We start from the raw sequence: 11,612 nt of genomic DNA, 5'->3' as shown, positions 1-11,612 counted from the left end.
TCAGAGCCTGTCGCTCCTGGTCCTGTCATTAAAGCCTTCAGAGCCTGTCGCTCCTGGTCCTGTCATTAAAGCCTTCAGAGCCTGTCGCTCCTGGTCCTGTCATTAAAGCCTTCAGAGCCTGTCGCTCCTGGTCCTGTCATTAAAGCCTTCAGAGCCTGTCGCTCCTGGTCCTGTCATTAAAGCCTTCAGAGCCTGTCGCTCCTGGTCCTGTCATTAAAGCCTTCAGAGCCTGTCGCTCCTGGTCCTGTCATTAAAGCCTTCAGAGCCTGTCGCTCCTGGTCCTGTCATTAAAGCCTTCAGAGCCTGTCGCTCCTGGTCCTGTCATTAAAGCCTTCAGAGCCTGTCGCTCCTGGTCCTGTCATTAAAGCCTTCAGAGCCTGTCGCTCCTGGTCCTGTCATTAAAGCCTTCAGAGCCTGTCGCTCCTGGTCCTGTCATTAAAGCCTTCAGAGCCTGTCGCTCCTGGTCCTGTCATTAAAGCCTTCAGAGCCTGTCGCTCCTGGTCCTGTCATTAAAGCCTTCAGAGCCTGTCGCTCCTGGTCCTGTCATTAAAGCCTTCAGAGCCTGTCGCTCCTGGTCCTGTCATTAAAGCCTTCAGAGCCTGTCGCTCCTGGCCCTGTCATTAAAGCCTTCAGAGCCTGTCGCTCCTGGTCCTGTCATTAAAGCCTTCAGAGCCTGTCGCTCCTGGTCCTGTCATTAAAGCCTTCAGAGCCTGTCGCTCCTGGTCCTGTCATTAAAGCCTTCAGAGCCTGTCGCTCCTGGTCCTGTCATTAAAGCCTTCAGAGCCTGTCGCTCCTGGTCCTGTCATTAAAGCCTTCAGAGCCTGTCGCTCCTGGTCCTGTCATTAAAGCCTTCAGAGCCTGTCGCTCCTGGTCCTGTCATTAAAGCCTTCAGAGCCTGTCGCTCCTGGTCCTGTCATTAAAGCCTTCAGAGCCTGTCGCTCCTGGTCCTGTCATTAAAGCCTTCAGAGCCTGTCGCTCCTGGTCCTGTCATTAAAGCCTTCAGAGCCTGTCGCTCCTGGTCCTGTCATTAAAGCCTTCAGAGCCTGTCGCTCCTGGTCCTGTCATTAAAGCCTTCAGAGCCTGTCGCTCCTGGTCCTGTCATTAAAGCCTTCAGAGCCTGTCGCTCCTGGTCCTGTCATTAAAGCCTTCAGAGCCTGTCGCTCCTGGTCCTGTCATTAAAGCCTTCAGAGCCTGTCGCTCCTGGTCCTGTCATTAAAGCCTTCAGAGCCTGTCGCTCCTGGTCCTGTCATTAAAGCCTTCAGAGCCTGTCGCTCCTGGTCCTGTCATTAAAGCCTTCAGAGCCTGTCGCTCCTGGTCCTGTCATTAAAGCCTTCAGAGCCTGTCGCTCCTGGTCCTGTCATTAAAGCCTTCAGAGCCTGTCGCTCCTGGTCCTGTCATTAAAGCCTTCAGAGCCTGTCGCTCCTGGTCCTGTCATTAAAGCCTTCAGAGCCTGTCGCTCCTGGTCCTGTCATTAAAGCCTTCAGAGCCTGTCGCTCCTGGTCCTGTCATTAAAGCCTTCAGAGCCTGTCGCTCCTGGTCCTGTCATTAAAGCCTTCAGAGCCTGTCGCTCCTGGTCCTGTCATTAAAGCCTTCAGAGCCTGTCGCTCCTGGTCCTGTCATTAAAGCCTTCAGAGCCTGTCGCTCCTGGTCCTGTCATTAAAGCCTTCAGAGCCTGTCGCTCCTGGTCCTGTCATTAAAGCCTTCAGAGCCTGTCGCTCCTGGTCCTGTCATTAAAGCCTTCAGAGCCTGTCGCTCCTGGTCCTGTCATTAAAGCCTTCAGAGCCTGTCGCTCCTGGTCCTGTCATTAAAGCCTTCAGAGCCTGTCGCTCCTGGTCCTGTCATTAAAGCCTTCAGAGCCTGTCGCTCCTGGTCCTGTCATTAAAGCCTTCAGAGCCTGTCGCTCCTGGTCCTGTCATTAAAGCCTTCAGAGCCTGTCGCTCCTGGTCCTGTCATTAAAGCCTTCAGAGCCTGTCGCTCCTGGTCCTGTCATTAAAGCCTTCAGAGCCTGTCGCTCCTGGTCCTGTCATTAAAGCCTTCAGAGCCTGTCGCTCCTGGTCCTGTCATTAAAGCCTTCAGAGCCTGTCGCTCCTGGTCCTGTCATTAAAGCCTTCAGAGCCTGTCGCTCCTGGTCCTGTCATTAAAGCCTTCAGAGCCTGTCGCTCCTGGTCCTGTCATTAAAGCCTTCAGAGCCTGTCGCTCCTGGTCCTGTCATTAAAGCCTTCAGAGCCTGTCGCTCCTGGTCCTGTCATTAAAGCCTTCAGAGCCTGTCGCTCCTGGTCCTGTCATTAAAGCCTTCAGAGCCTGTCGCTCCTGGTCCTGTCATTAAAGCCTTCAGAGCCTGTCGCTCCTGGTCCTGTCATTAAAGCCTTCAGAGCCTGTCGCTCCTGGTCCTGTCATTAAAGCCTTCAGAGCCTGTCGCTCCTGGTCCTGTCATTAAAGCCTTCAGAGCCTGTCGCTCCTGGTCCTGTCATTAAAGCCTTCAGAGCCTGTCGCTCCTGGTCCTGTCATTAAAGCCTTCAGAGCCTGTCGCTCCTGGTCCTGTCATTAAAGCCTTCAGAGCCTGTCGCTCCTGGTCCTGTCATTAAAGCCTTCAGAGCCTGTCGCTCCTGGTCCTGTCATTAAAGCCTTCAGAGCCTGTCGCTCCTGGTCCTGTCATTAAAGCCTTCAGAGCCTGTCGCTCCTGGTCCTGTCATTAAAGCCTTCAGAGCCTGTCGCTCCTGGTCCTGTCATTAAAGCCTTCAGAGCCTGTCGCTCCTGGTCCTGTCATTAAAGCCTTCAGAGCCTGTCGCTCCTGGTCCTGTCATTAAAGCCTTCAGAGCCTGTCGCTCCTGGTCCTGTCATTAAAGCCTTCAGAGCCTGTCGCTCCTGGTCCTGTCATTAAAGCCTTCAGAGCCTGTCGCTCCTGGTCCTGTCATTAAAGCCTTCAGAGCCTGTCGCTCCTGGCCCTGTCATTAAAGCCTTCAGAGCCTGTCGCTCCTGGTCCTGTCATTAAAGCCTTCAGAGCCTGTCGCTCCTGGTCCTGTCATTAAAGCCTTCAGAGCCTGTCGCTCCTGGTCCTGTCATTAAAGCCTTCAGAGCCTGTCGCTCCTGGTCCTGTCATTAAAGCCTTCAGAGCCTGTCGCTCCTGGTCCTGTCATTAAAGCCTTCAGAGCCTGTCGCTCCTGGTCCTGTCATTAAAGCCTTCAGAGCCTGTCGCTCCTGGTCCTGTCATTAAAGCCTTCAGAGCCTGTCGCTCCTGGTCCTGTCATTAAAGCCTTCAGAGCCTGTCGCTCCTGGTCCTGTCATTAAAGCCTTCAGAGCCTGTCGCTCCTGGCCCTGTCATTAAAGCCTTCAGAGCCTGTCGCTCCTGGTCCTGTCATTAAAGCCTTCAGAGCCTGTCGCTCCTGGTCCTGTCATTAAAGCCTTCAGAGCCTGTCGCTCCTGGTCCTGTCATTAAAGCCTTCAGAGCCTGTCGCTCCTGGTCCTGTCATTAAAGCCTTCAGAGCCTGTCGCTCCTGGTCCTGTCATTAAAGCCTTCAGAGCCTGTCGCTCCTGGTCCTGTCATTAAAGCCTTCAGAGCCTGTCGCTCCTGGTCCTGTCATTAAAGCCTTCAGAGCCTGTCGCTCCTGGTCCTGTCATTAAAGCCTTCAGAGCCTGTCGCTCCTGGTCCTGTCATTAAAGCCTTCAGAGCCTGTCGCTCCTGGTCCTGTCATTAAAGCCTTCAGAGCCTGTCGCTCCTGGTCCTGTCATTAAAGCCTTCAGAGCCTGTCGCTCCTGGTCCTGTCATTAAAGCCTTCAGAGCCTGTCGCTCCTGGTCCTGTCATTAAAGCCTTCAGAGCCTGTCGCTCCTGGTCCTGTCATTAAAGCCTTCAGAGCCTGTCGCTCCTGGCCCTGTCATTAAAGCCTTCAGAGCCTGTCGCTCCTGGTCCTGTCATTAAAGCCTTCAGAGCCTGTCGCTCCTGGTCCTGTCATTAAAGCCTTCAGAGCCTGTCGCTCCTGGCCCTGTCATTAAAGCCTTCAGAGCCTGTCGCTCCTGGTCCTGTCATTAAAGCCTTCAGAGCCTGTCGCTCCTGGTCCTGTCATTAAAGCCTTCAGAGCCTGTCGCTCCTGGCCCTGTCATTAAAGCCTTCAGAGCCTGTCGCTCCTGGCCCTGTCATTAAAGCCTTCAGAGCCTGTCGCTCCTGGCCCTGTCATTAAAGCCTTCAGAGCCTGTCGCTCCTGGTCCTGTCATTAAAGCCTTCAGAGCCTGTCGCTCCTGGTCCTGTCATTAAAGCCTTCAGAGCCTGTCGCTCCTGGTCCTGTCATTAAAGCCTTCAGAGCCTGTCGCTCCTGGTCCTGTCATTAAAGCCTTCAGAGCCTGTCGCTCCTGGTCCTGTCATTAAAGCCTTCAGAGCCTGTCGCTCCTGGTCCTGTCATTAAAGCCTTCAGAGCCTGTCGCTCCTGGCCCTGTCATTAAAGCCTTCAGAGCCTGTCGCTCCTGGCCCTGTCATTAAAGCCTTCAGAGCCTGTCGCTCCTGGTCCTGTCATTAAAGCCTTCAGAGCCTGTCGCTCCTGGTCCTGTCATTAAAGCCTTCAGAGCCTGTCGCTCCTGGTCCTGTCATTAAAGCCTTCAGAGCCTGTCGCTCCTGGTCCTGTCATTAAAGCCTTCAGAGCCTGTCGCTCCTGGTCCTGTCATTAAAGCCTTCAGAGCCTGTCGCTCCTGGCCCTGTCATTAAAGCCTTCAGAGCCTGTCGCTCCTGGTCCTGTCATTAAAGCCTTCAGAGCCTGTCGCTCCTGGTCCTGTCATTAAAGCCTTCAGAGCCTGTCGCTCCTGGTCCTGTCATTAAAGCCTTCAGAGCCTGTCGCTCCTGGTCCTGTCATTAAAGCCTTCAGAGCCTGTCGCTCCTGGTCCTGTCATTAAAGCCTTCAGAGCCTGTCGCTCCTGGTCCTGTCATTAAAGCCTTCAGAGCCTGTCGCTCCTGGTCCTGTCATTAAAGCCTTCAGAGCCTGTCGCTCCTGGCCCTGTCATTAAAGCCTTCAGAGCCTGTCGCTCCTGGTCCCTGTCATTAAAGCCTTCAGAGCCTGTCGCTCCTGGTCCTGTCATTAAAGCCTTCAGAGCCTGTCGCTCCTGGTCCTGTCATTAAAGCCTTCAGAGCCTGTCGCTCCTGGTCCTCTCATTAAAGCCTTCAGAGCCTGTCGCTCCTGGTCCTGTCATTAAAGCCTTCAGAGCCTGTCGCTCCTGGTCCTGTCATTAAAGCCTTCAGAGCCTGTCGCTCCTGGTCCTGTCATTAAAGCCTTCAGAGCCTGTCGCTCCTGGTCCTGTCATTAAAGCCTTCAGAGCCTGTCGCTCCTGGTCCTGTCATTAAAGCCTTCAGAGCCTGTCGCTCCTGGTCCTGTCATTAAAGCCTTCAGAGCCTGTCGCTCCTGGTCCTGTCATTAAAGCCTTCAGAGCCTGTCGCTCCTGGTCCTGTCATTAAAGCCTTCAGAGCCTGTCGCTCCTGGTCCTGTCATTAAAGCCTTCAGAGCCTGTCGCTCCTGGCCCTGTCATTAAAGCCTTCAGAGCCTGTCGCTCCTGGTCCTGTCATTAAAGCCTTCAGAGCCTGTCGCTCCTGGTCCTGTCATTAAAGCCTTCAGAGCCTGTCGCTCCTGGTCCTGTCATTAAAGCCTTCAGAGCCTGTCGCTCCTGGTCCTGTCATTAAAGCCTTCAGAGCCTGTCGCTCCTGGCCCTGTCATTAAAGCCTTCAGAGCCTGTCGCTCCTGGTCCTGTCATTAAAGCCTTCAGAGCCTGTCGCTCCTGGTCCTGTCATTAAAGCCTTCAGAGCCTGTCGCTCCTGGTCCTGTCATTAAAGCCTTCAGAGCCTGTCGCTCCTGGCCCTGTCATTAAAGCCTTCAGAGCCTGTCGCTCCTGGTCCTGTCATTAAAGCCTTCAGAGCCTGTCGCTCCTGGTCCTGTCATTAAAGCCTTCAGAGCCTGTCGCTCCTGGTCCTGTCATTAAAGCCTTCAGAGCCTGTCGCTCCTGGTCCTGTCATTAAAGCCTTCAGAGCCTGTCGCTCCTGGCCCTGTCATTAAAGCCTTCAGAGCCTGTCGCTCCTGGCCCTGTCATTAAAGCCTTCAGAGCCTGTCGCTCCTGGCCCTGTCATTAAAGCCTTCAGAGCCTGTCGCTCCTGGTCCTGTCATTAAAGCCTTCAGAGCCTGTCGCTCCTGGTCCTGTCATTAAAGCCTTCAGAGCCTGTCGCTCCTGGTCCTGTCATTAAAGCCTTCAGAGCCTGTCGCTCCTGGTCCTGTCATTAAAGCCTTCAGAGCCTGTCGCTCCTGGTCCTGTCATTAAAGCCTTCAGAGCCTGTCGCTCCTGGTCCTGTCATTAAAGCCTTCAGAGCCTGTCGCTCCTGGTCCTGTCATTAAAGCCTTCAGAGCCTGTCGCTCCTGGTCCTGTCATTAAAGCCTTCAGAGCCTGTCGCTCCTGGTCCTGTCATTAAAGCCTTCAGAGCCTGTCGCTCCTGGTCCTGTCATTAAAGCCTTCAGAGCCTGTCGCTCCTGGTCCTGTCATTAAAGCCTTCAGAGCCTGTCGCTCCTGGTCCTGTCATTAAAGCCTTCAGAGCCTGTCGCTCCTGGTCCTGTCATTAAAGCCTTCAGAGCCTGTCGCTCCTGGTCCTGTCATTAAAGCCTTCAGAGCCTGTCGCTCCTGGTCCTGTCATTAAAGCCTTCAGAGCCTGTCGCTCCTGGTCCTGTCATTAAAGCCTTCAGAGCCTGTCGCTCCTGGTCCTGTCATTAAAGCCTTCAGAGCCTGTCGCTCCTGGTCCTGTCATTAAAGCCTTCAGAGCCTGTCGCTCCTGGTCCTGTCATTAAAGCCTTCAGAGCCTGTCGCTCCTGGTCCTGTCATTAAAGCCTTCAGAGCCTGTCGCTCCTGGTCCTGTCATTAAAGCCTTCAGAGCCTGTCGCTCCTGGCCCTGTCATTAAAGCCTTCAGAGCCTGTCGCTCCTGGCCCTGTCATTAAAGCCTTCAGAGCCTGTCGCTCCTGGTCCTGTCATTAAAGCCTTCAGAGCCTGTCGCTCCTGGTCCTGTCATTAAAGCCTTCAGAGCCTGTCGCTCCTGGTCCTGTCATTAAAGCCTTCAGAGCCTGTCGCTCCTGGTCCTGTCATTAAAGCCTTCAGAGCCTGTCGCTCCTGGTCCTGTCATTAAAGCCTTCAGAGCCTGTCGCTCCTGGTCCTGTCATTAAAGCCTTCAGAGCCTGTCGCTCCTGGTCCTGTCATTAAAGCCTTCAGAGCCTGTCGCTCCTGGCCCTGTCATTAAAGCCTTCAGAGCCTGTCGCTCCTGGCCCTGTCATTAAAGCCTTCAGAGCCTGTCGCTCCTGGTCCTGTCATTAAAGCCTTCAGAGCCTGTCGCTCCTGGTCCTGTCATTAAAGCCTTCAGAGCCTGTCGCTCCTGGTCCTGTCATTAAAGCCTTCAGAGCCTGTCGCTCCTGGTCCTGTCATTAAAGCCTTCAGAGCCTGTCGCTCCTGGTCCTGTCATTAAAGCCTTCAGAGCCTGTCGCTCCTGGCCCTGTCATTAAAGCCTTCAGAGCCTGTCGCTCCTGGCCCTGTCATTAAAGCCTTCAGAGCCTGTCGCTCCTGGTCCTGTCATTAAAGCCTTCAGAGCCTGTCGCTCCTGGTCCTGTCATTAAAGCCTTCAGAGCCTGTCGCTCCTGGTCCTCTCATTAAAGCCTTCAGAGCCTGTCGCTCCTGGTCCTGTCATTAAAGCCTTCAGAGCCTGTCGCTCCTGGTCCTGTCATTAAAGCCTTCAGAGCCTGTCGCTCCTGGTCCTGTCATTAAAGCCTTCAGAGCCTGTCGCTCCTGGTCCTGTCATTAAAGCCTTCAGAGCCTGTCGCTCCTGGTCCTGTCATTAAAGCCTTCAGAGCCTGTCGCTCCTGGTCCTGTCATTAAAGCCTTCAGAGCCTGTCGCTCCTGGCCCTGTCATTAAAGCCTTCAGAGCCTGTCGCTCCTGGTCCTGTCATTAAAGCCTTCAGAGCCTGTCGCTCCTGGTCCTGTCATTAAAGCCTTCAGAGCCTGTCGCTCCTGGTCCTGTCATTAAAGCCTTCAGAGCCTGTCGCTCCTGGTCCTGTCATTAAAGCCTTCAGAGCCTGTCGCTCCTGGCCCTGTCATTAAAGCCTTCAGAGCCTGTCGCTCCTGGTCCTGTCATTAAAGCCTTCAGAGCCTGTCGCTCCTGGTCCTGTCATTAAAGCCTTCAGAGCCTGTCGCTCCTGGTCCTGTCATTAAAGCCTTCAGAGCCTGTCGCTCCTGGCCCTGTCATTAAAGCCTTCAGAGCCTGTCGCTCCTGGTCCTGTCATTAAAGCCTTCAGAGCCTGTCGCTCCTGGTCCTGTCATTAAAGCCTTCAGAGCCTGTCGCTCCTGGTCCTGTCATTAAAGCCTTCAGAGCCTGTCGCTCCTGGTCCTGTCATTAAAGCCTTCAGAGCCTGTCGCTCCTGGCCCTGTCATTAAAGCCTTCAGAGCCTGTCGCTCCTGGCCCTGTCATTAAAGCCTTCAGAGCCTGTCGCTCCTGGCCCTGTCATTAAAGCCTTCAGAGCCTGTCGCTCCTGGTCCTGTCATTAAAGCCTTCAGAGCCTGTCGCTCCTGGTCCTGTCATTAAAGCCTTCAGAGCCTGTCGCTCCTGGTCCTGTCATTAAAGCCTTCAGAGCCTGTCGCTCCTGGTCCTGTCATTAAAGCCTTCAGAGCCTGTCGCTCCTGGTCCTGTCATTAAAGCCTTCAGAGCCTGTCGCTCCTGGTCCTGTCATTAAAGCCTTCAGAGCCTGTCGCTCCTGGCCCTGTCATTAAAGCCTTCAGAGCCTGTCGCTCCTGGCCCTGTCATTAAAGCCTTCAGAGCCTGTCGCTCCTGGTCCTGTCATTAAAGCCTTCAGAGCCTGTCGCTCCTGGTCCTGTCATTAAAGCCTTCAGAGCCTGTCGCTCCTGGTCCTGTCATTAAAGCCTTCAGAGCCTGTCGCTCCTGGTCCTGTCATTAAAGCCTTCAGAGCCTGTCGCTCCTGGTCCTGTCATTAAAGCCTTCAGAGCCTGTCGCTCCTGGTCCTGTCATTAAAGCCTTCAGAGCCTGTCCCTCCTGGTCCTGTCATTAAAGCCTTCAGAGCCTGTCGCTCCTGGTCCTGTCATTAAAGCCTTCAGAGCCTGTCGCTCCTGGTCCTGTCATTAAAGCCTTCAGAGCCTGTCGCTCCTGGTCCTGTCATTAAAGCCTTCAGAGCCTGTCGCTCCTGGCCCTGTCATTAAAGCCTTCGGCCGGGATATTTCGGAATAAATGACATAAATGAGAGTGTTTTCTGCTTCACTCACTTGTCCGACAGATGCCCAAAGATCACAGACCCCACAGTGACGCCCAAGAAGAAGTAAGTGGTCAAGACCTGGTTCCTCTTCCGGTCATCGCACACCAGGTCCCACTGCAGAGAGAGGAGCGGGATGGGACTAAACCAGGGATAAAGCAGGTCTAAACCAGGTCTAAACCAGGGCTAAACCAGGGCTAAGTCAGGTCTAAACCAGGTCTAAACCAGGACTAAACCAGGACTAAACCAGGACTAAACCAGGGCTAAACCAGGACTAAACCAGGACTAAACCAGGACTAAACCAGGACGAAACCAGGTCTAAACCAGGACTAAACCAGGTCTAAACCAGGTCTAAACCAGGACTAAACCAGGGCTAAACCAGGACTAAACCAGGACTAAATCAGGGCTAAAGCAGGACTAAACCAGGTCTAAACCAGGACTAAACCAGGTCTAAACCAGGGCTAAACCAGGACTAAACCAGGTCTAAACCAGGACTAAACCAGGTCTAAACCAGGCCTAAACCAGGACTAAACCAGGACTAAACCAGGGCTAAACCAGGGCTAAGTCAGGTCTAAACCATGTCTAAACCAGGACTAAACCAGGTCTAAACCAGGACTAAACCAGGACTAAACCAGGACTAAACCAGGACTAAACCAGGTCTAAACCAGGACAAAACCAGGTCTAAACCAGGACTAAACCAGGGCTAAACCAGGACTAAACCAGGACTAAACCAGGACTAAACCAGGTCTAAACCAGGACTAAAACAGGTCTAAACCAGGTCTAAACCAGGACTAAACCAGGTCTAAACCAGGCCTAAACCAGGACTAAACCAGGGCTAAACCAGGACTAAACCAGGTCTAAACCAGGACTAAACCAGGACTAAACCAGGTCAAAACCAGGTCTAAACCAGGGCTAAACCAGGTCTAAACCAGGACTAAACCAGGACTAAACCAGGTCAAAACCAGGTCTAAACCAGGGCTAAACCAGGTCTAAACCAGGACTAAACCCGCACCTCGGTGGCGGTGGTGGAGGTGAAGTCCGTCTGGTTGTAGCTCCATCCGTGTGGACAGGACACGGTGGTGTTGTTCGGGCCGTAGACCCAACATGAGCCTGGAGATCCGGACCTCTGAGTCAGGACCAGGTCCAGGGGCTCGAAGTAGTCCTGGTCCAGTCCTGGCTCGGGGTCCAGCGGCCCCGGGGCGCAGTGGTGGTCCGGAGTGGCCGAGATGAAGTTGTGGACCAGAAAGTGAAGCGCCACGATGAAGCGCGGGAGACAGAGGACGGACAGAACCAAGAACTGGAACCGGTGGAACCCGCCCACGTCGTCCAGAACCTCCTCGAACCTCATGCTCTTCAATATCCAAATGTAAAGCAAAATGTTATTTATTTTTTAAATCACAGTAATCTTCCCTGATCGCTTTTAATCTGGCAAATGTGGGATTTTTCTTCTGTTTCTCTATTAAATCCCCAAAAAATACCAAACGTTAAAACCAAAATGTCCCAATCTGTACAAAAACATTTATAAACAATCCATAATTTGAATCATTTTTTTAAATAAGACAAAATTGAACTAAAACTGAAAATGGAACTAAACCAGGACCTGGAGCTGCATCTTCACTGTGTTGGATGAGTCAGTGCCACGTGGTCAATAATGCAAAGGAAATCTCATCATTTAGAACATTAAATATCCAGACGTTTGGACGGAACTGGGATGATCCACTGGACCACGTCTGGACCACGTCTGGACCACGTCTGGACCACGTCTGGACCACGTCTGGACCACGTCAGGACCACGTCTGGACCACGTCTGGACCACGTCAGGACCACGTCAGGACCACGTCTGGACCACGTCAGGACCACGTCTGGACCACGTCTGAAACACAAAGAAGAAAATATGTGACAAACTTTGCAAGTAAAGAACTGTTTCGCATGGTTCAAGTTGCACTAAACTTTTACAACAGTCCTGGTTTAGTCCTGGTTTAGACCTGGTTTAGCCCAGGTTTAGTCCTGGTTTAGTCCTGGTTTAGTCCTGGTTTAGACCTGGTTTAGACCTGGTTTAGTCCTGGTTTAGTCCTGGTTTAGTCCTGGTTTAGACCTGGTTTAGTCCTGGTTTAGACCTGGTTTAGTTCTGGTTTAGTCCTGGTTTAGTCCTGGTTTAGTCCTGGTTTAGTCCTGGTTTAGACCTGGTTTAGTCCTGGTTTAGTCCTGGTTTAGTCCTGGTTTAGTTCTGGTTTAGAGTTGAGTTTACATCAACTAAATGTAAATAGCAGTGGTCCAAGGACAGAGCCTTGAGGAAGGAATAATACAGGATTTTTCACCGAGTTTAGAACAGAAACTCTTTCCAACAGTTTTG

General features: G+C 53.0%; 1 protein-coding gene across 1 annotated transcript in view; it reads right to left on the bottom strand.

Moving 5' to 3' along the window:
- Nucleotides 1-11,612, bottom strand: part of slc22a7a (solute carrier family 22 member 7a) — a 136,191-nt gene that overhangs the window by 122,929 nt on the left and 1,650 nt on the right. Inside the window, exons 2-4 of the mRNA XM_072463861.1 lie at nt 10,860-11,132; nt 10,272-10,610; nt 9,273-9,376 (exon numbers count right to left, since the gene is read on the bottom strand). Coding sequence (XP_072319962.1) covers nt 9,273-9,376; nt 10,272-10,610; nt 10,860-10,871 — 455 coding nt within the window. The 5' untranslated portion in view covers nt 10,872-11,132. The remainder of the gene's footprint in view (nt 1-9,272; nt 9,377-10,271; nt 10,611-10,859; nt 11,133-11,612) is intronic.

The sequence above is a fragment of the Eucyclogobius newberryi genome, unplaced genomic scaffold, assembly GCF_026437365.1.
Source record: "Eucyclogobius newberryi isolate DKJ021-1_F unplaced genomic scaffold, fEucNew1.0.hap1 SCAF_4, whole genome shotgun sequence".
Classification (NCBI taxonomy): Eukaryota; Metazoa; Chordata; class Actinopteri; order Gobiiformes; family Gobiidae; genus Eucyclogobius; species Eucyclogobius newberryi.
This window is presented reverse-complemented; position numbering and strand designations above follow the sequence as displayed.